The sequence below is a fragment of the Haemaphysalis longicornis genome, unplaced genomic scaffold (assembly GCF_048455015.1).
Source record: "Haemaphysalis longicornis isolate Haplotype H1 unplaced genomic scaffold, Haemaphysalis longicornis Haplotype H1 scaffold_9, whole genome shotgun sequence".
Classification (NCBI taxonomy): domain Eukaryota; kingdom Metazoa; phylum Arthropoda; class Arachnida; order Ixodida; family Ixodidae; genus Haemaphysalis; species Haemaphysalis longicornis.
In genome coordinates this window covers 13,240,375-13,262,356 of record NW_027526460.1, presented here as the reverse complement: position 1 = coordinate 13,262,356, position 21,982 = coordinate 13,240,375, and the positions used below count along the sequence as shown (strand labels likewise).

The window sequence follows — 21,982 nt, the reverse complement described above, 5'->3', positions numbered from 1 at the left end:
TGTACGCACTTAGAGATGGGCATTGTAACATAACGCACAACTTGGACGAGATAATAAAGGTAGCAGAATGATTCTACACCAGACTGTATGCCAGTGACATTATACCTGGGGAAACTGCTGAGAGTACAGTTAACTTCCGATGTCCTACTAGTAACTAAAGAGGAGGTAGGAAAGGCTCTCAAAGTCATGAAAAAAGGAAAAGCTGCAGGTGACGACAGCATAACCATGAATCTTTTGAAGGAGGGAGGAGATATTGTACTGGAAAAGCTTGCTGTACTATTTTCGGAATGCTTGAAAACTCGAAAAGTGCCCATAGCTTGGAAAAATGCTGACATTATTCATATTCATAAGAAGGGAGATCCCAAGGACCTCAAGAATTACAGACCCATCAGCCTACTCTCTGTTGTGTACAAGCTTTTTACCAAAGTTATAATGAGCCGCATAGGTGACAGTCTTGATTTCCAACAACCCAGAGAGCAGGCTGGGTTTAGGAAAGGGTACTCAACCCTGGATCACATTCCTGTTGTCAATCAAGTGATAGAAAAATTCGCAGAATACACTAAACCCCTTTACATGGCATTTGTAGACTATGAGAAAGCATTTGATTCTGTGCTCACCGCAGTCATGCTAGAAGCACTAAAAGACCAGAGGATACAGGAGACCTATATAATATAAGACTTATAGAAGACATATATAAAGAATGCATGGGTGTGATAACCCTCCACAAGCAAAGCAATAAATTCTCGATCTGGAAGGGAGTAAGGCAGGGAGATACCATCTCACCAGAACTACTTATTCACAGCGTGTCTGGAGGGGGTGTGTAGAAAGCTCTTGACTGGGATAACATAAGATTACGGATACTTACTCTTATGTTAAAGAGGAATACTTGAGCCATTTGAGGTTTGGAGACGACATAGTATCGCTGAGTGAGACTGCAGAACACCTTCAAACAATGCTTGAAGTACTACAATCAGAAAGCATGGCTGTGGGGCTAAAAATAAATATAAATAAATCTAAACTAATGAGTAATGAGGAATAAGCATGCGAGAAACGTCCTCTTCAGCTTAGGAAACGAAGCGCTAGAAGAAGTAAAAGAATACAACTACTTCAGACAGATCGTTAGTGCTGACCCCAACCACGAAAGAGAAATCCGGTGCAGTATAGCTAAGCTGCAGATCATATAAGGATGGGCGCACAGTTAATAAAAAATAGGGAATTCAGTAGCCGACCGTTTTTTCGGACTCCAAAAATTCGAGCTTGCTGGATATTTCGGACTTTCCCGAAGAACCACCAGTTGTCCCGTAGGGGTAATGACTAACGGATTTTTCAGACTGCTCTTGTTTTCGAACTATATTTTGTTTCCCTCCAGGTCCAAAAAATCGGTCGGCTACTGTAAACATACTCTTAAAGGACACTGAAGTCAAATACAAGTTACTCAAGATGGATAGATTATCTCACCGAGAACACGAATGTGCCATTTATGCTTAGGTTTTTTTTTTAAAAATAAGGGAAAAAATAGTGAAAACATGAAAACAGGTGCCACCACCACTGGCTATATGATATCGCTCAACTTGCACTGGAAACGGTTCAAACGTCTGGTGTGTGCAATGTCTTTCCTGGCTGCCACTGCCTGGCACTACTCATCCATACTTGGCGCAGCGATACCACTTTTCGAAGCGTGCAAGCTACACACAAGTATTTGGTTGACGCCAACATTCACGAGGCCTCAAAAGGAGTATGTGTTTTTCTTCAAGTATGCGTCAAGGCTGATCATGGGTACCATGAAGGAACATTTTACTTGGTGGTCCAGAACATCACGGGGAAGCACGTCTGATGTGACCGAAACTGACCAAACCGCTCGGTATGTGGTAGCGCTGTATTCAGTTGCTTTCATACCACTGTACATCACCGCTTCCTCGCTTGCTGCCAGTTTAATGAGTAGAATAGAATCGTTTATTTCGCATCACAGGGGGCATGATGCTGGAGGCCTGTGGAAAAAGCTGAGGAAAATCAGCTTGACGGAGCCGCAGGCCTCCACGTTGGCAGGTGTACAGCACATTGAAAATGTGCAACTCTTATACAATATAACCTCGTTACGAAAGACCATGGTGATGATCGTGATTTCAATCTGCTGTAAAAGAAGCAGGAACAATCCAAATACTGTTACTAGAAACTTTGATAGAATTAAGAACACAGTCTGTTATAACAAGAGTTCGGACTTTTCAACTGTTAAAAACAAAACAATCAAAGTATCCCAGTTCTTTCTAGAAATTCAGTTACAACTGAACCAGGTTGGCCAGCAAACCAGCAAACTTTCAGGATGACGGGGGTTTTTCGGTGGTTTCATCCTTCTGTAATACTATGAAGCACATCACAAAATCACATGCATGCGTCTTCTTACATTTACTGTGCGCCTCTTGTATGGCACCTTCTCCACCTTTACATTCACTCATACTATTATCACTGTGCTTTCACTTCTTCAAACTACTTTTATTTGCATTTGAATTGTCTCCACATGAATATCAGCAAAGTGAAAGTTAAGGTCCTGTTGCTAGCTTGGAGAAAATATAAGCCCCCATCTATATTGTATTGGGTCTTATATATTTTCTTTTCTTTTTTTCAACTATGGCAACTTATTATACACATTAGATCTGTTGCACTAACATTGCTAAGTTTAAAATTATCTTTTGACTGCGAGGACATCACACACACATGCTGCAAGTGCATGACTGTATGCACTTCACAGTGCTAGCTTTTGGCAAGCAAACTGTTTCACTTCTACTAATTCACACTTATTGTTAATTGATTCAAATTGTTTTTGTTTGATCACCATTGTAAATTAGAAGCACAGACACTGCAAACACATGAAAAGCTTGAGAAGTCCACTGTAGAGGTGCAAAAATAGACTTGCTAACCTTCAAACTAGTCTTATATCGAAACGTATGTTGTAACAGAATCTACAGTAAAAGAAGTTTAATCGATGGCACAGATAAGAATGCAGAATAAACATCGTAAAACAGCATGTTGTATCCTAATATCTGTTGTAAGCAGATCTGTTGTAATGAGGTTACATTGTACTATAACTATACACTCATCTACACTGCAATTAGACAAACAATTTCGCAATGGCACGCATCAATCTGCACGAGAAAGATCTCAAAAAGTAACACGAAAATAGAGCGCAGGGTTTACGAAAGGGATTACAGGCAGCAGGGATTGTATTGTAAAAGCTATAGCAAGCATACAAAAGGATCTAGGTAACAATTGATTTACTCAGCATGTGCAGACAAGTGGTTGCGCTATTGTTTTATATACATAATTCTATATTTGGGATTCTTCAAAAGAAGAAAAAAATAAAAAGGAGAGGAGAAAAAATGTCCTACATACATGCAAACGGTACTTTTGGACTTAAGAGAAGCGAATGTTCTTTCTTAGGACTTATTTGGCTGTAAAATTTTCTAATGAAGACATGATAGTCAATCCGATCAGATAGTTTGTTTAGGACTGTAATGGTTTGATATGATAACATTTGTTTTCTATAATTGGTTCTGGTTCTGGGAGTATGCTGATTTCAATGCCTTAAGGAATAGTAAGTTCTGTCGAGTTCATTGTCTACAAGCTGTGTCTTATTTTTATGGATAATTTGCAGTAGTCGGAAGTTATAAATCTGGCCTGCTCGAAGCATGCCGTATTGACGGAGTAGTGGAGCCAATTGGAGGTCACTATTGTAGCCTGTAATTAACGCAAATCCTTAGCATTCTTTTGTAAGGTCATTAATTTTTTGTAATTTTGACCAGTTGTAGTTCCCCATTCAAGTTCAACATAGCATAACTTGGAGTAAAAAGTGGTGTTATACAGCTGTAATTTTAACCACATAAGGAATAACGTGTGCAATTAATATTCCAACAGTTCGGGACAGTTCATTGCTTAATTGTGTAACGTGAGTGTTCCGAGTTAAATTTTCGTTATACTCCTAGAATTTTTTTGCTCCCTTGTTCTGTAGATTGTGGTCCCTTCAAACATTACTGTTGACTCTGTAATCATGGTTTGTTTATTGGTTAAAACATTACATATTTTGTCTTTGCAGGTTTTAGTTGCAGTTCATTTTGACGAAGCCACAAGGAAAGTGCTGAGGGATACTGGATAGGTCAATTACATTTTTTTATGTGAAAAAGGCATTGGTGTCATCTGGGGCCCGATTCTCCAGGAAAGGGCCGTCGTTTTGGAACGACGCGATAGCGCCTTACAAACGCATGTGTTCTGGGACGGGGGCGCCGCTTTGAGGGGGTGGGACGTGTTCAGCCAAGAAAAGCGCTGTACTCAAAAGCACAAAGGGAGAAACAAAACGACAAAGGGCAGTGCCCATTACTTTGTGCCCCTGAATGCAGCGCTTTTCTTGGCTGAACTTGGAACTTGTCCCACCCCCTCAAAGCGGTGCCCCCGCCCCAGAACACATGCATTTGTAAGGCGCTACCATGTCTTTTCAAAACGACGGCCTCTCGTTTTAGAGAATTGAGTCTTTGCATACATTATTGGCTCGCCAGGATGCAGAACGGAAGTGATGTCATTAATAAAAGCCAAAAAGATTATTGGTCCCAATTTTGACCCCTGAGGCACGCCGCGCTGAATCGTTTAAAAACCTGACCTAGCCTCTCCAAGGCGTACAAGCCATCTCGGGTTTTAGGTAACTTCACGCCTCTAATTCCATATTTGCCTAATTTATTTAACAAAATTGTGTGGTTAATTGGATAAAGTTTTTTCCTCAGGTCTAGAAATAACCCCACTGTCAAAATCTTCTCTTCAACATTTTTCATTATTTCATCTTTTATATGAAGGAGCGCCTGCTCTATTGACCGTCCTTTTCGGAAGCCATACTGGACTTTGCTGATAATATTATGATGTGCAAAGAAATTGGATAACCTATCAGGGAGGGCATCTTCAAATATTTTAGAGAGCAGAGGAAGAACCGATATTGGCCTGTAATTTGTAAGCTTGTTTTCTTCTCCTTTCCCACTTTATCATGATGCAAATAGCGGCTGCAGTAGCTGTTTTCGTCATGGTTAATCAGCGCTTGATTGGCGATTTCTCAGCATCTTTCGGCACCAAATCAATGCTAAAATGGCTATATGGGAAGGTCAGACTCTTTTTTAAAACCAGCTTGCTCTAAATGTGCTCTAAATATCAGTTAATTTTGGGGGGGGGGAAATGTGCACTGGAAGTTTGAGCAAAGGTGGTATTATTTTCACACTGTGTGTCTAGCAAAACAGTGTCTGTTTTCTAAATCACCTTGCATTCACTGAGAAATCATTTCCAATAGAAGAGAATCATTGGATATGTGCAGTTAGAAGCTGTCATAGTGGGACTGGTGTATATGTGTTTAAGCTAGCATTCTCATTATTAACATTTGACTTCTCAAGCCCACCTCGACCCACAGCAATGTGAAAATTTGCAACCAAATTTGTTTTTGAGGATTCACACAAATTTTTACTCTTGTCATGTTGCATCACTGCAAAACAACCGTTCGTTTTTCTTATTATCAGTGTCGTGAAACAGTAAGTTTGAAGGATAATGCTAGTTTCATTCAGGGCACGTCACTGATGTTTGTTCTATGGGCTGAAGGCGAGTCTTCTAAGCTCTAAAGGGCTACTCTTCATGCCCAAATTTGCTATTTGACGTATTATTATGCAGCCGTAACACATGTTCTGTTGCAAACAGATTTTTATGTGATCCAGGAAACATGCATTTCTGTTCCTGTGGGTCGAATTGCTATGCTCACGCCAGTTTTACAGCTCCAGAGGATACCTCTCACTGCTCCAGGATCCCATTTTGCTGCACCAAAGCTCACTTTCCCTGGTTCAAAGTGACTCGGGCCAATCATATCACAAAACACGTGGAGGAACTTGAATTCTTGTATTTCTTCATAGTTTTTGTTGCTTCGAAATTCTATTTAGCTGAACCAAAACTTTTTTGCTGGCACAAAATGACTTGCATCACCAAACTCGCATCATCAGTCGTATCTCCAAACATGGGGGAAAAATTATCATTCTTGTATTTATTCATGGCAACAATGGCCAATTTTATTGCCCTGCATTTTGTCGCACACAGTTATTTTAAAATGCGTACATGTAACAATTTTCCCAGCAAGGTTTACCAAGAAAGCAAGTCTATTTCCTAGCACTCCTTTCTCTGGGTAACCTTTAGCACACAGTGGAACATCACAATAGAAGCATAATCTTGGGGAGCATAATTTATTTTTAGATGTGTATTCAATGTGCTGCCAGTTATTATCATTTTCATGTAAAGTGCTCAAGCTGATTTGCAGTCAATTTTTATTGGCAATCAATTTACTGTAAAAGAGTAACTCTGACGTACCGTAAATACCCGCGTATAATGCGAGGTTTTTTTTCTAAATATTAGCGTCCTAGATATCAGCCTCGTACTATATGCGGATCCAAACTAAAATTACAACAAAAATTCCAACGTTCCGCTTCATGTTATGGTTTCGGTATTGCTCGGGGCTGCGGCTTGGCTTCGTTGCTACGTGGCTATCCAATTCTAGCCCTAGCCAGTGCTAGCCACCCATTTCTTTGTTTATGGATAAGCGTTTGGTTCGGCAACACGCATGCGCTCTTGTGAATCACGCTTTGGGAAGTTCTCAGCAGTGGAGTACGAGTATGTCGGGGCCACGTAAACAGTGATTGACAGGCCACGCATGACAGTGATTGAACTGCGGGGACTTATCCTCACTTGTGTGATACGAGCGTGAACACCGCGCGGGTAAACTAACACCGCGCCGCGAGGATATGAACCAATAAATTTTTTTTTCCAATTTTGCATCCCTAAAATATTACCTCATATTATATTCGGGTTCGTATTATACGTGGGTTTTTACGGTAACTAGCACAAGTATTTTGACTGACAGCAGTAATAGGTCTTTATTAAAGCATATGCCTCTTTTTAATTGGTATTTACTGCATCCTATCTAGTTGAGATTCGTACATTTGTACTGTATGTTGGAAGCAGCATCAAGAAAAATCAGCAATTCATAAAAATGAGGGCTGTTTATATACACTAGCAACTAGGTTCAACCGTGGTACATTAAAAGCATAAAAGCCCTTCTGCTGTGCATCCAGCAGTCTGTTGAGTTTCAGCAACTTGTAAATAGAAATATATATAAAAATATTCCTCTTAGTTTACATTATTACATGTGTAAGGCGCAATAGGAAGACCATCTTCCCAATGTCGCAGAGTTCTTTTTCCTTCAAAGTGTTCATCACGTACAATCTTTTTATCACAGCTACGCACGGTTTCTCTGAGTCTTCGATTGCACTTCACAACATGCAGCTCGGAGTTGTTGAATCCACACATAGGGTTCCTTAGCGGACGAGAGGGGGTCGCCAAAGGCACTTGGTGGGGTTCAACAAGACATGACAAGTCACCGAGCATGCTGACTCTTGGGAGTCATTCCCAAAAGCATGAGTTGTAGGAATCCTGTGTTGTTGGCTGCTGGATGCGCAAGTCCTCGGTGTCTGTGCACTGCACCTCCGAACGGTCTTCCGCATTACCGGCAAAATTGAAAGCGAGAGCTCTAAAACCAACGCGAGCTAGTTGAAATGAAAAATACAGTCATTTCACTTCTTTGACTCTGAGTGCTGTATTGTAGCGTTCAATTCAAAGCAGATGTTCTTCAAGCTGTCACATGGCTTATAGTGTTCACATTAGGCACATATTCTGCTGACTCTTTTGCGGTTTCTCATTCCACTGGAAAATAGATCCGTGTCGCAGAACTTTCTTGTTTGCGTTTTCTTCTGGTAGCCAAAGCGACTTCCTTCCGAGTGTTGTGTCCTGGCTGGTCTTGCACGGTTTAACCAGGAATGTACGACGCACCATCAAGAGCTGTGCCACAACTTATCTAGAGAGCATGTAGTGTAGCCAAAGCCAACTGGTGTCGCCTCACGTGGCTAAATCTTGCTTTTTTGGCATTCATAAAGGTGTATCGTGCTGAGTAGAGTGGATCACACTTCTTGGATTCATTTGGGAATGTTCTCCTCTTTCACAGCCCCGCACCTCACGCACATTTAGAACAGTCCACTTCTGAGTCTCTGCATCATAACATTCACAAACATGCCAAGTAATATGAAACTTTGAAGTCGCGGCTTTGGCATCGTCCTTGCCTCCTTCATCTCTAGACTCAGAACCTGGTTGACTCTGGATGCTCGGCGATCTTCTGTATGCTCTCGATGGAGAGCGCCTCTGCGATGGTGGTCTTGCTCTCGTACTGGTCCCCTCCCTGATCATCCTTCTCTTCCTCGGCGAGGTCGTCCTCGTAGAAGCGGGTGATGCGCCCGCTGATGAAGGCGATGCCGATGTAGCAGAGGCCGGCCACGGCCAGGAACGCGACCGTGGTGAGGTGCAGCGAGTACCGCAGCTTGTCAGCATCGTACACCCAGCAGTTTCCCTGCCGGCCGCACTTCTCCTCCCACACGAGGCACGAGTGGTCCAGGATGGCACCATAGATCAGAGGGTACGGGATGAAGGCTGCCGGGGAGTGAGAGAAAAGGTACTTGGTTAGGGTCAAGCTACGATGAAAACTGGGATACTGGGAATGCAGGAAGACTTGGCTGTATTCCGAAACGTTTTGTCAATTAGTTAGTGGTCTTGTAAGTTATAAAATTTCATTAAACAGTTGTGTTTTATTCGACCTGTGTATTACCATTCTTGCTGTGTTTTGTGCTTGATGCCAGTTTATGTGTTTGAACTTTGCAGACTCTTTATTTTGAAATTGTTGATTCTAGGACTGGTATGTACATCAGCCTTACGCAAAATTTCACCAAAGTAAACCAAGCTTAAAATATATGCAGTTGTTAATTTAATCTGAGCTTTAATAAAATGACAGGACGGCAAATGACTCAACGTAATTGTTTTAGCTGCAGTTCAAGACAGCGTGGAGACTGAATAGGTTTGCTTAAGTGAAACTATTGGCCAGTTCATAACTCACTACGATTTTGCTTTAGTGTGTTTCGATGGTGGACTTTGCATTTGATAGGATGCATTTCAAACTACTGCTTTCTAAATAGTCTAATGATATACTAAAGATTTTGTACTACATAGTTGGTGGAGCTGACAGAACACAGCAGTGAGCACACCAGTTACGTACAAATGAATGCTGTCCTGTAGGAAGGGACCTATCATATTTTCACCTTTTAAACCTAGTGGAATGTTTCACCTGCATATTAGCAAGGACATAGGTTCGGAGCATGCTTCAAGCAATAAACTTCAAGCTGAGGTTCATATTTGACTAGACATCATTGTCAGCCTATTTATGTCCATTGCAAGGCGAAAGGCCTCTCTCATAGGCCTCCAGAACCTAATTCGCGATGTTCAAATCCATTCTTTACCCCCGAGTTTTCTCGCTTAGTCCCTCAAATGATTTAGTTGTCTTCCCTACTTTAGTCCTGCCGTTTTGTAGCCACCATCTCCCAAATGGTCCATTGTGGTCAGTTCTGCACACTACATGCACTGCTTTTAAGTCTCCTTCTTTCTGTTAATACAAACTGTGATTGTCTTCCATCCAAGTTTGCGACCTAATCCAAGACACTCTGTCTCCTAAGTATTAATCTTATACGTAATCCCTCCCATGGTTCATTGGGCTGACTCAAAAGTATTATGTATTATTATTCGTAATCCTTCCCTTGGTACATTGGGCTGACAAGTTTTTTTTTTCAAGTTGTTTAGTAAAGTGCCAAGGCAGTGTGAATCATTTGTATACCATTCTCTTCGATGCCAGAGATAGCCTATTGTTCATTATTTAAGAGTGCTTGCTGAATTCCCCCAGCCAATGCATAGATTGCACAAAATGAAATTGTTTAGGAGTTTGCCTGATCGCACACCAGTTCTGAACTGGTATCCGCAAACTAGTTGCGAACACAACAGCAAATGTAATCTGCAGGGAACACTGTTCAACACATGAAGATTTGATGCCGCCCTGTTGTATTACTGTATTACTGAGAATCGATGCCATCTTTACAGTTGTTGAAAAATGTGAGACTTCGTTACGTACCAAGCAGATTCAAGATTGAACTCGTGGTTCCCAGTGCCATGCTCTTGTCAACAGGGTCAACGCTCCTGCATTGTAAAAAACGCACCATGTTATTTTGGATATGTGATGATCCTCTAACATCCTATGAGCATCTTCTGTCAGACATCACGACCGTGCTTTCTTAATCTGGTCCCAGGATTGTCCTTGGCTTGTTCACCAAACTGTGCTCAGCCTAATGCGCAGAGACAGCTTGGATTAAGTAGGAGTAGCTCATTCTTTATAGCATGACACACACACACACGCATTATGGTTCCTGAAGTTGGTATAGCATTCACTCCTCCTTTGTAAATGCCCATCTTTGCATATGCACTGCTCCATGTGTATATGCATGTATGGATAGATAGACTGATCATTTATAAAACAATTGCTGGTTAATTAAGCTGCTTTACCATGGTAAGAGCTTCATATTTTAATTATACTCGTTTGTGGGCAATACAGGTGAAAGCAGCACCTTCTTTACTTTACGGTGACTGAACCTGGAAATAGCCAATTCCCATCTGCACAATTAATATGAGAATCATGAACAGTCCTGTAGTACACATGCACAGAACCAACATAAAGGCAGTGTGATAAGCCTGGTACTTGTAAGAATTTAACCATATTGCTGTCAATCTTGTAGAGCAATTGACAATGCAACCAAATATTACGGAGTCAGAACAGGTCTCTCTCAAAAAAAGGAGGGGGGGAAGTCAGCTGCTGGGAAAAATAAAGAAAAGTCAGCAGCTGCAGAGAAGAACAAGTACTTGCACCGTCTGCTGTGCGGAAAATGTAAATGAGGCTGCAAGGGGGTCCGAAACAAATTCCATCCCTTGACTTGTTCCACCGAGATTTGCCTTGTCTGTCATGCTACCTGACCAGGCAAAATTTTATCTAACTGCTTGCTTTGTGTCATTGTAGCAGCTATCCATGCCATCTCATGATTGCATCAGGTTATTTTGAGTGAGAACATATTATATCACTGCACCCAATGGCAACACAATGCAAAAGAAGGGAGCTACTCCAGTGGCGTGAAGGAGGTTTCCTTGCAGCTGATGGGAGAACTTATGTGGGGAAAGGGTTAGCAGGTGGGCAGCATTCCTCTAACTCTCTCATGCATCAACTTTAAGGTTCTGCAAGCAGGCAGCAGTTGGTGCATTGGTTGTTGGTTGGCCGTACATGATCTTTCATGCTCAAAAACAACAAAACAAAAGCAGTGGCTATACCACTATGGGCATTCAGGTGTCGCCAGCCTTACTTTCTGCTTCAAAGCTAAGTCCTCACTAGTACCTAGAGAAAAAAATGTGCTCCGTGCACTTGATTGACCTTGAAAAGGAAATGTGCCACAAACATTTCAGCAAACTTTCTTGCTGTACGAACACACCTGAGGAAGATGAGCAGGCTTCCCACCCGTCCAGTGGACCCAAGGACCTGGCCTGCAGTGACAATGGCGAGAAAGATGCCCAGCTGCTGGCAAGTGGAGCCACACAGTCCCTGGGTTACGTAGGAGTCGTCCGCCATGCCGGCCTGTCCCGCAAGGCAGCTGCAGTTCTGGTATATCTGCCAAACAAATGCATCGTCGAGGAAGCAATTTGTTACTGGCGAGAACAGAAACTGTCCCTCATTCGTTTTTGTCGAATGATTTTTTGTTTGTACATGAAAACCAGACTTCCCCAGCATAGAAAAAGAGACGGTAGGTAGCATCCTGGATTTAAAAGTTTGTGATGGGTTGTTTGTAGTGCATCTAAGTGGCTTTTGTCAGTAAAGAGGCCATGAATACAAAATACAAGTTCGGTTCATTAGGGAGAACGCTTTGTACCAATTACAATAATACAAATTTCATTGCAAACTTTAAATAAGCGAGATTCTAATGAAAACAGATGAAGCAGTGGTGACTCCATAATCACATTCCGGCAATTTCTTTGTTACATCACAGAATCTCGTTTGTGCGATCGGCAGCCACCGACCTAAGCCACCGCTAAGAAACAGGTAGCAAGGCCTCTTGTTACATTTAATTGTAGTACTTGACTGCTAACGTGCAGTTAACACACTGATGGTTTTTGGAGCTGGCCTCCATTGCGTCACTGTTGCCCATATTGCACCACTGTAGCACAAAACTTAAAGTTTTCTTAAAATTTCGTGCATTTCTTAGGTTGCAAGAATTTCTTTCATGGCTGAACTAGAGCTGAGTGAGTTGCCAAAGGCTAGTTCTTTCCAATTGAACCAAGTTATCCTTCCACTTCGTGGCCCCTTTAACGAAAGGGTAGTTCTCTCGTAGGCAGCAGGCGCTCACCGTCATATTGAGTGGAGTGGTTCCCACACTCTTGCAGCCAGCGTGGCAGGGCGAGAAGTAGCTGATGACCTTGTTGCTTGCGCACACTGGCTCGTAGATCTGCGTGTTGCAGTTGCAGTCCACATTGCAAGTGTCCAGCAGCGAGCTCCTGCAGGGATGAACCTGTTAGTACTACGCCGCAGTCATGGCCATTCTTTGAAGGGGACCTCGTTTGTTCCTCGCTCTCCAAGCCCCCGTAAGCCCCGAAGGGGGTTCACCTCTTTGGCCGCTGTGAAAGTTCCTGCCCATTCGCGCAATGTTTGGTGCAGTGATTGCTGCAATCTGGGAAAGACCGTTCCTGTACGTGCACTGACTCGCCCGCAAAACAGAAATGGGAAAAATGGCGAAATGGCAGTTGGTACAGCAACTGAATGCTGGTGTAGTGAACATGAGAAAGAAGTAAGAAGTAACCTCAAGATAGTGGAATTGGGGCTCTTATTGTGGGCTAAGGTGAACTTGGCATTACCCTACCATACTGTGGCGAAGAATAGACATTGTACTTGGCATCACAGTGCCATACTGGGGTGACGGCCACATCCTGCAAACAGTGCTAAGTTGAAGAATAGACATTGTTTTATAACCTAATCAGCTCAAAGTCTGTGTTTTAAGTTTCAAAGACTGATTAGCATGCATATCTTCTTTTACTAAGAAGGTGCCACTCCCCTTGCACCAAGCGCATCACCAGTCTTGGTCATGTAGACACACTAGCACTTTGACAGGAAGGAATTTAGGGAAGTGCAAGCATGCTTAACCTATACAAAGGAGTTCAGTGAATTAAGTTTGGGAATTTTTTGTTTCACAGCGGCCTTTTATGCTCTCGGAAAACATTCTGTATTTACTGGGAATGAAAAGAATGGGGGGCATAGGTACAGACCGTTTCTCTAATATAGGTGAGAAGCAAGTGCACACATGTATGTAAGATTTCAATGCTTGTTTCATGTATAAGAGGTCTAAGTTCGCTGCAGTAAGCCTTGAAGCCAGGGTCTAATACTTGATGTATAAAACATTGATTGATAAAGTGTGTCCACATTTATTGCGGTCACTCACGCGCTGAGGTTTCCTCCTGGAGAGACGCCCGCAATGAGTGGGTTCTCGCAGCCAATGAACATCATGGCTATGAAGCCCGACATCATGGCTATCTCAACGAACGCTGAGTAGCCGGCTACAACTTGTGGCCGTGGCCGGAACCGGTGCACCACGATGCCACCAGCCATGATGCCAATCATGTTGGTCACCACCTTGGCAGCACCTGTAGAACACAGAAACAAACAGACACGTCTTTTAGAATGTAGTATACTACCATCTAGTGGGGCACTTCTAGAGTGGTTGAAGCAATGATTGAGCCGACCTATGGGATGTGCTGGCATTGAGTTGTTTTCATGCGCAATAATGGACCAATAACCTTGCCACATGGTTTATCTTGCAGCCAGGTGTTAATCGCATTTTGTGATAAAGGAGAAGCCTTCAAAGTCGATCTCACTGCAAAATGTTTCTGCATCTATCTACTGTCGAACAATCTTGTCGAACACATTACCTTTGTAGCTCCTTTCAGGCATTCTTTTCACGTCAACCATGAAAATACTCTGACAGTTTCATGGACCAGCATATGTACTGGTTCAGACCACCATCTCACTTGAAAAACTTGGCTGATGCCATTTGTGCAGGCTATACTGAAAGGTTACCTACTTTTGAAACTTGCTGGGAGATATCTCCATATACACAGGAAGCCTTTTACATACCGTAGTTATCCCAGCTTTGAAATATCGTGTCAGTACTCCCATAAACATACCTACATTGGCTCTCTTCACAGCTCACTGGGTGAGTCACATTTCAAGACCAAAACGCAGATAAATTCCACAGGCGGTTTCTGGCAACGAACAGGATTTGAATTCCTGTTGCCGGTATTCGATAATTTGACCTTCCAATCAATCTTACTTAACTTTGCAGTTCCACATGGGTTGGCATAACGAGAGTCGACTGTACCCCGAAACACATGGCTCTTCGCTCATGTGCCACATGCTGTGCAGTAAGTGCACATGATCACTGCTCACTCTAACTGCCGTCTCTTAGTAGAAAAGACGCAAACAAATCCAGCCTGTGAGTGTGCCAATTTTATTTTCGCGACCGACCAGTTTTCTGCAGGGTGTAGTCACTACGGCTGTAGCTGTAAAAACTGTTTTGGGCCACTGGTCAGCTCTCGCCACTGCTCACTGGATAAGTTCACTTACCTGTGTAGTAGTTGGCCTTGGAAGCTGACTGCCTGAACTGGAATTCGACGTACTTGCTGAAAGAGGTGCCGTAGCCACCCATGGCGAGGAGGACAAACACGATGCCCACTGAGTGCAACACGACGATGGGGTTGTGGGCCAGCCGTTTCATGATCACCATGATATCTGGGATAAGGACAGGAAGCCAGTGAAGTTCAGGATTCATCCTTCCTCCAATGGGATGACAGCTTTTACGCGCAAACATGTGTTCACGTATGTCCCACAAAAGTCCCACATTGTTTACCGTGGGACACTTGTTTACTGTGGGACACTTAGCGTGTGGGCCTCTAAGCTTCCCCGCGTGCTCTCACAGTCCCTTCACTGCTGAAACAAAAGAACGTCAGCCAACCAACCGTCTGTCATGTTATCAGACGCTGAGCTTGCTTTTTTGGAAACAGCTCCACTAGCAAGAAACCTGGGTAAGGGCGAAGCATGCAGTGTAAAAGTGTATTCTTGGCGCCTTGGCCTTTTTTTCCGCGGAGATGAAACCACTGGGGGGTTTCATCTCCATGTCTGGTGTCTTTGAAGCGCAAAGTTTTGTAGCGAGAGGACTTGGAAAACGAGTGTCACGGTGTGCTCTTTTAGTGGGCGTTTTTGCCCACGGAGATGAACCATTCTAGCGCGAGGCATTGGAGAACAAGTGTCCCGGTGTGTTCTTTTAGTACGCATTACGTTCTAGTGCAAGGCGTTGGAAAACGAGTGTCTCGGTGTTTTAGTACCGTGACTACATGAAACGACGATGACGACAGGAGACGGCGACAGCCCGGATGCTTAAGGCGCTTTGCCCCTAAAAAACAAGGTCGTTTTATATTTGAAGTATTTGTTTTATAGTACCCTTAGCGCTTGTTCGGCAGTATTAGAAATTACGTATTTTGAGCCAAATTTTCAACTCTCCCGCCGAATCATATGTTTTGTGACGTTGCGTGACGTCGTAACGTAACAGGGCACGTACCGAAAACAAAAGATAGTATGTTGACTGGAGCTGCCGCCTAGAGTTTCTACTCACTCCTGTGTACACTCATTTGTACTCAAACTGTCAAGTGAGTACGATGATGGGTGAGTACTCAAACTGTCAAGTGAGTACGATGATGGGTGATTACAGACCCAGACAAAAAAAAAGTGAGTACGATGATGAGCGAATACAGGCCCAGACGAAAAATGTGACTACGATGACGAATGAGTGCAGATGTGAGTACGTGTACTCGCGAGTACTGCACTCGATATACATGCACTCATCAGTAGTACGTTTCGTGGTGGAAACAGAACCTCAATTGATAAATGTCATTAATTGACCAATAGGTAAGCCACCCTTCGCCGTAACCTGCACCTGCTCTGGATGGCTGGCCAGCAGACGCGACAGGCCCCGGCATTTCTTCCCAGCCGTGTGTTTTTGCTAATAAAAGTATCATCGTCGTCATCATTAGGCCTAGGCACGGTGTTCGCACCTTTGATGACGGCGACGCTGACGACGCTTTTGGCTTTGCCACTCTCGCCCTTGGCCCCCTTGGTCCACTTCTGCTGGCGGTTGACCTTGTAGTTCTTTCCCGAGGGCAGGATGCGGGGGAAGAGCATCATGACGACCGCCACCGGTGTCAGGGCGACCGCGAACAGTATGTAGCCCATCCACCAGGCCCCCACCCAGCGCGGGTCCCTAGGCGTGATGCCGGGGTCGTCTGCAAGAGTGGCCAAGACAAAAAAACTGACATTTTGTGCTCTACGTTGCACCACGTTAATTCCATAAATTCGATACATGACAGGACGCTAGAGAGTTTTAGTATAGCGGAAAGCACCACTTTAGCGCGGCCATAGCGTTAACGGGCACGCTAACCGTCGCGTAAAACGAGGCGCTATCCGTTTGCGATTGCGGCCCGCAAACGTTAACGCCAAAGCTAAAACGCGCCGTAGTGGAGGGCTCCGGATTAATTTTGACCACGTGATGATCTTTAACGTGCGCCGAAATCTTGTGCACGCGGGCGTTTTTGCTTTTTACCTCCATCAGAAAAGCGGCCGCCGCGGCCGGGAATCGAACCCGCATCCTCGTGCTCAGCGCGCAACGCCTTAGCCGCTGAGCCACCGCGGCGGGTGTATTTTATACGTGTGGCAACACTATGTATGCGCACAAGTGGCTCTCACTCTCTAATTTCTCTCTTTTTTCCTGACCGCGTAATAATACGTCTCTGTTGCTTCAAGCAACAGAGACGTGAGTCACATCTCTCACATTTTTCTTGTGCGAATATTTTCACTTTCTTTCTGCTCAGTTCGGTAAAATCAGCGTCTCCCGCGTTTTCATGATGTAGGGAATTATCCAGAATTCGTGGAGGGTTGTAGCGCTAGTCATTGATAAGCTTGGGGTGAACTTTAGTGCAGCGCTGATGAGAGTGTGTGGGAGAGAAAATAACGTTTACCACAGCGCACGGTTGTTCGAAATTGAGAGCCTAAGTGGGGTTTGTACATTTAAATACGGAGGACAGACCTCCATTCTTGCGCAATGAATAATATCAAACAATTATTTACAAGATATATCGCAAGTAGCATACTCACGGAAAGGGTCCTCATAAAAACGTAGGCATATCCCGCCAGTCAAGAACCCCAGAACAGGACCTAGAAGGCGGAAGGCGAACCCCATGCCTGCGGATAACGATGCCAAGTCAAGCACAGTGTGTATACCATCTAAAAACAACGAGTCATTACAGGACGCAAATGAATTACAAAATTAATCGCAGAATTACGATTGAGTTTCCAGTGAAGCTGCATACACTTACCCACTTTCGAGCGATAGGTATAGCGGCCACTAATTAAGGTACAAACTACAAATTACGCCATCCTATACCATGATGGAAAGTAGCCCAAAAATTTCGAAGTACAGCTCTTCGGGCTGGACGTTGATACAACATCTTAGCCATTTTTACTTCCTTGTGAGTGTAATTTCAACACTCTTAATCACCCATTGCGGGTCTGTTAGGACCAAAATCCAGAAATTGGTTTCTGGGAATTATTTATGTGGGTTGCATTTGTAAGCTAAAAGGCGTATTTTATTCGCAAGTCTAGATTCGCCCCTGTAGGGGGCTGGTTAGGGGAAAACCCTGAAAAACGGCTTTTGGATACCCGTATGTAGGTTAGCTATATCAGCGAAGGTCTGTGCGAAATGTGGTATAAGTAATTGATGAAAAAGAAAAAAAAAATTTTGCATTTTTTTCTTCTCGCGTCATTAAAAAACTAATAAAGCCGTATTTAGCTCATACAATAGGAATGTACTTTCTGAATTTTAACTCTCATAGGGCCAGTGTAGAGTGAACTAGAATTATTCTAGTTCACTCTAGGCCAGTGGTTTGGCTGGAAGTTGATATTACCTGTTAGGACTTTTATACCACTAGAAGTGTAATTGTAAAAAAAAAAAGTCCAATTCTTCCTAGCCCTTACAGGTTTCTTAAGTAACAACCTAAACATTGTTTTTGTGAACCTGTATGGCTAACAATTGTCAGCGAAAACATATCCGATGTAGCAACGGGGCGAACGCATATTGCAAAATCCGTGAAAATACGCAGTTTATCTCCAAATCCAGGTTCACCTGATAGGTTCAAATCCAGGTTCACCTGATAGGTTCTGGTTAGGGCGAAACCAAACTGCTTTTTAGACATTTTTATGGTTCGCGTATATCACTAAAAGCCAGCTGAAAATCTTGGCGGGCCTGCGAGATAATCACGAAGTTGCGAAAACACACCCAAAAGAAAATGTGAAATGGGGCCAGCTGGTCCCCGCTCACACTTGGCTGGTCCCAGCAAAATATTTTTCTTACACCGTGTCCCGGTTTACTTTTACTCCTGCGCGATTTAAACCCCTTTTTGAAATTCGAGGCTTAGTGAGCCCCTACGCCACGGTAGCAATTTACTCCCGAAATTTCGTATCTCTGGGTTTAGCAGGTTCGGCTGGGCATTGATGAATCAGTCAGTTTGTCGGTCGGGCACTTCTCTGCATAAAGACAACGTGCCGCCGAAACCTAGTCACTGTGCTTGTTAGAAAGGGCGGCAAAACAAGGCGTTCTATCGGTGGGGCGAAGGCGCCCTGACTTGAAAAGTTAATCTCAGTTAGTACAGCACATACTAATGTCGAGTAAATCTTGTTAGGAAGGGAGGGGGAGGGGGGGGGGGGGCATTTAGATGCGCTACAAACTGGCAAAATGTAGGTTGTGTTAACATGGGATAAACTGAATTGTTGCGAGTTCCGCATATACTTCGATTTTTACAGCTGCGCTTCTTTGGTAACGGAAGAAAGTAGGGTGGTTTGAACCGCGCTATAGCAAAATGCCAGTTGCTACTAACGCCAAACTGGACGCCCCCTATCCCCTGCAGCATCCTAGGTCCGCTATCCGCAGGACAGCTTTTTTTGGCGGTGACATTTCTCAATATGCTCCAGTCAGGACGTTCATCTTATACACGAATGAATAGATAATGAATCAGTGAATCATCAGATGAACGACACAGCAGTTTCGTCAGGTGACACAACCTTCCAGCTCGTGGAAAAGGTCTAAGAATCTGGAGGGGCGATTAGAGCTTGCCTTGCACCGGTCTGCTAACGGAAGCGAACCCGGCTGGTTAACGCTGGCCTTCAGCCAATTCCACCGGTGCAGTGCGTGGTTATTAGCGGAACCCCTACCACGACCGTAATAAATCGTCCTCCGTAGCCCGCAAGCCTATAGGTGCGCAATCCGTGCCTCAACTAAGCGCGATGCGTGGTGCCACGGAGGTGCGACGAACAGACAGCGCTGTACCCACCGAAGTAGAGCGGCGAGTTCTTCTTGCGGATGTTGTCGTCCATGTAGGTGCTGCCGACGATGAAGAAGGTGGAGCCGCCGAAGCCGTTGAGGAAGTTTGCCGCGAAGAAGAGCGCGAAGGGCGTGTAGCTGTCAGCCAGCGAGGCGCTCCCGCACTCGTGGTGGCCCGTCGTCCCCGAGTTGCACAGCAGGCCCTCCGGGCTCTTACGACGGGAGACCAGTCCGTGCGCCGGCTTGGCTGCGTCAGGAGTAGTACGCGCATTGCCGAGCTGGACCTGGGCCATATGCCGCCCCTGAAGGAGGAGCCGAGCCGGCTTCGAAACGTCGGCTCTTCATTTTCTGTACTATTGGTTGCAGTGTAATTATATTTATCTCTTGGACGTGGAATGCATTATTTTCCATTGACTGTATACGCGGAGATGTTCGACCATTACCGACAAGCTCGCTGCAGCCTCCCACCGCCACACTGGCGCTTCTCCCGGAAGGACGCTACAATTTGGCGGTGGTTCCTGACGAACACCTACCCCCATCCCACCCGCCTCCACCTCATCTTCCCTACCCCTTCCCTCTGCGCTTACTGTCTCCAGCCTGGCTCGTTATACCGCATTGTATACGGGCATGCCAGTGCACCCTAGTTTTGTCCCCACCTCGCCCTCGAGCAGTGGAGCTCTTCCTTAGCCAGCCCAAACCCGGGTACCAAGTTTCAAGAGTAGAAAAAAAAATTGCGTATCCAAGACAAGACCAGTACAAAGGGGATAGTCTGCGCCCGTCTGCGCCCATCCTGTCCCCTTTGTACTAGTCTTGTATTTGATGCGCAGTTTTTTCTACTCTTAAAATGCAGTACCAACTCGCCCAACAACATGGTGTACGGGATACCAAGTTCAACCTGGTGACCCGAGCATGTACAGCGAGTCGAAACCAAGAAATCCCGGACTAATGCCTTTCACGGTGCGTAGCCATAACATCGCCCTCTGCTCTACGCATAAACAATTCTCTCTCTCTCTCTCTCTCTCTCTCTCTCTCTCTCTCTCTCTCTCTCTCTCTCTCTCTCTCTCTCTCTCTCTCTCTCTCTCTCTCTCTCTCTCTCTCTCTCTCTCTCTCTCCTTCCCCCTTCCCCGAGACTGTCCGCCTGAGTTCTAGCCTAATTGAAGCGTGCTAGCTTGAATTCAACAAAAACTTCAACTTTTACAAAGTTGAACTTTTTACCTAGATGCCGTTGTCTTCATTATCTCCGCCCCAATTCACGTATTTTGTTTCTCTGAGCGCGTTATTACGATCTGTGACGGGACACCGCAACCTTGATTTATTTTGACGTTTTCTATCTTCCCTAAGATGGTTTCTAAAATTAGCGGCTAAAAACCGTTGTTGGCACTGGCGGCATACGCAGATGCAATATGTCTACCCCAATTGTGACCTCTCACAGATCGCTGTGTACCCGCGAGGCCTTTCTTCAACTTTTTGACATCGGTGATTTTAACAGACGATACTTTTATTACCCTCCGTAGTTTGTTTCTTTTGTTTCTTTGCCATCTGCTTTATTTTTTATTTAGCTGCGCCGTGCCTGTGTATGAACGTAAAGAAGGGACAGCCATCTCAACTTACACCAGTACCGTAATATGCGTGCACGATCAAAACTAAAAGAATTGCAGAAGCTCCCAATACACTCTGTCATACACGCAGCATCTTCAAAGTCGGCTTCACTGTTGCACACATAAGCACTAGTGGGAAGACTTTTTTCAGGGTCAATGAAAGCAATGTAAAGGCCGCATGGCGTCATGATACATCCACAAAATCCCGTGTACCGAGCTCCAGTAAAGTTGGCTTCACAAGTGTGCACAGACGCACTGCTAAAAAGTCACCTTATCAGGGCTATATAAGTGATGTATGAAACTTTGAAAGGCCATTTCTCGACAGACTGGTCGTCTGTGGAACGAAGCGTTGACGGGGAGGCGAGAGCAAGTGCCCACCGAGGATGTGCAGTCCTGGCCCGTACACCAGGTAGGGCATCATGCTGAGGAAGCAGCTGAGCACCACGATGAGCGCGCCCACGCCCATGATCTTGGGCCGGCTGATGCGGTTCGCGTAGTAGCCGGCCAGCAGGTTGATCACGATGGGGCTCAGGTTGTCCGCGATCAGGATTATGCCCGTCGTCTGGCTCGACATGGCGAAGCGCCGCTCGATCGTCGACAGCGTCCCCACGAAGTACGACTTGTACGCGCCCTGCGTGCAGTCACGGGGGTTACAGGGGGCAAAATAACCGAAAGGAAACTTAATATGTACCCCTCCGAGTCTCTTGTTATTGGGTTTGTTTTCCCACTCCTACAGCCTCACCTTTACCCTGAAATACGAAACTATGAAAGAACTCGAGAAAATAAAAAGCTGGGAAACCAGAACCACCACCACTACCGCCAAGTCACTTTTGTGCTGGGTATGACGAAAAACAAGCACAATAAACCGCAAGGTATCAGATCCAGTACACCTTAAAAAAAAGTTTTGCTGCGAAGCTGTTAGCCTCTAGTTGGTCGGAAAATTTCGTG

General features: G+C 44.6%; 1 protein-coding gene across 2 annotated transcripts in view; it reads right to left on the bottom strand.

Moving 5' to 3' along the window:
* Positions 1-6,238: 6,238 nt before the first annotated feature.
* LOC144152118 (solute carrier organic anion transporter family member 74D-like) overlaps positions 6,239-21,982 on the bottom strand; it is a 56,856-nt gene continuing 41,112 nt past the window's right edge. For both annotated transcript variants that reach the window (XM_077683330.1, XM_077683329.1), the window contains 10 exons: positions 21,413-21,665; positions 19,447-19,683; positions 17,216-17,302; positions 16,120-16,347; positions 14,636-14,800; positions 13,455-13,656; positions 12,369-12,516; positions 11,460-11,635; positions 10,061-10,125; positions 6,239-8,538 (listed from right to left, as the gene is read on the bottom strand). In XM_077683330.1, the coding sequence (XP_077539456.1) occupies positions 8,192-8,538; positions 10,061-10,125; positions 11,460-11,635; positions 12,369-12,516; positions 13,455-13,656; positions 14,636-14,800; positions 16,120-16,347; positions 17,216-17,302; positions 19,447-19,683; positions 21,413-21,665 (1,908 nt within the window). In that variant the 3' untranslated portion in view covers positions 6,239-8,191. The remainder of the gene's footprint in view (positions 8,539-10,060; positions 10,126-11,459; positions 11,636-12,368; positions 12,517-13,454; positions 13,657-14,635; positions 14,801-16,119; positions 16,348-17,215; positions 17,303-19,446; positions 19,684-21,412; positions 21,666-21,982) is intronic.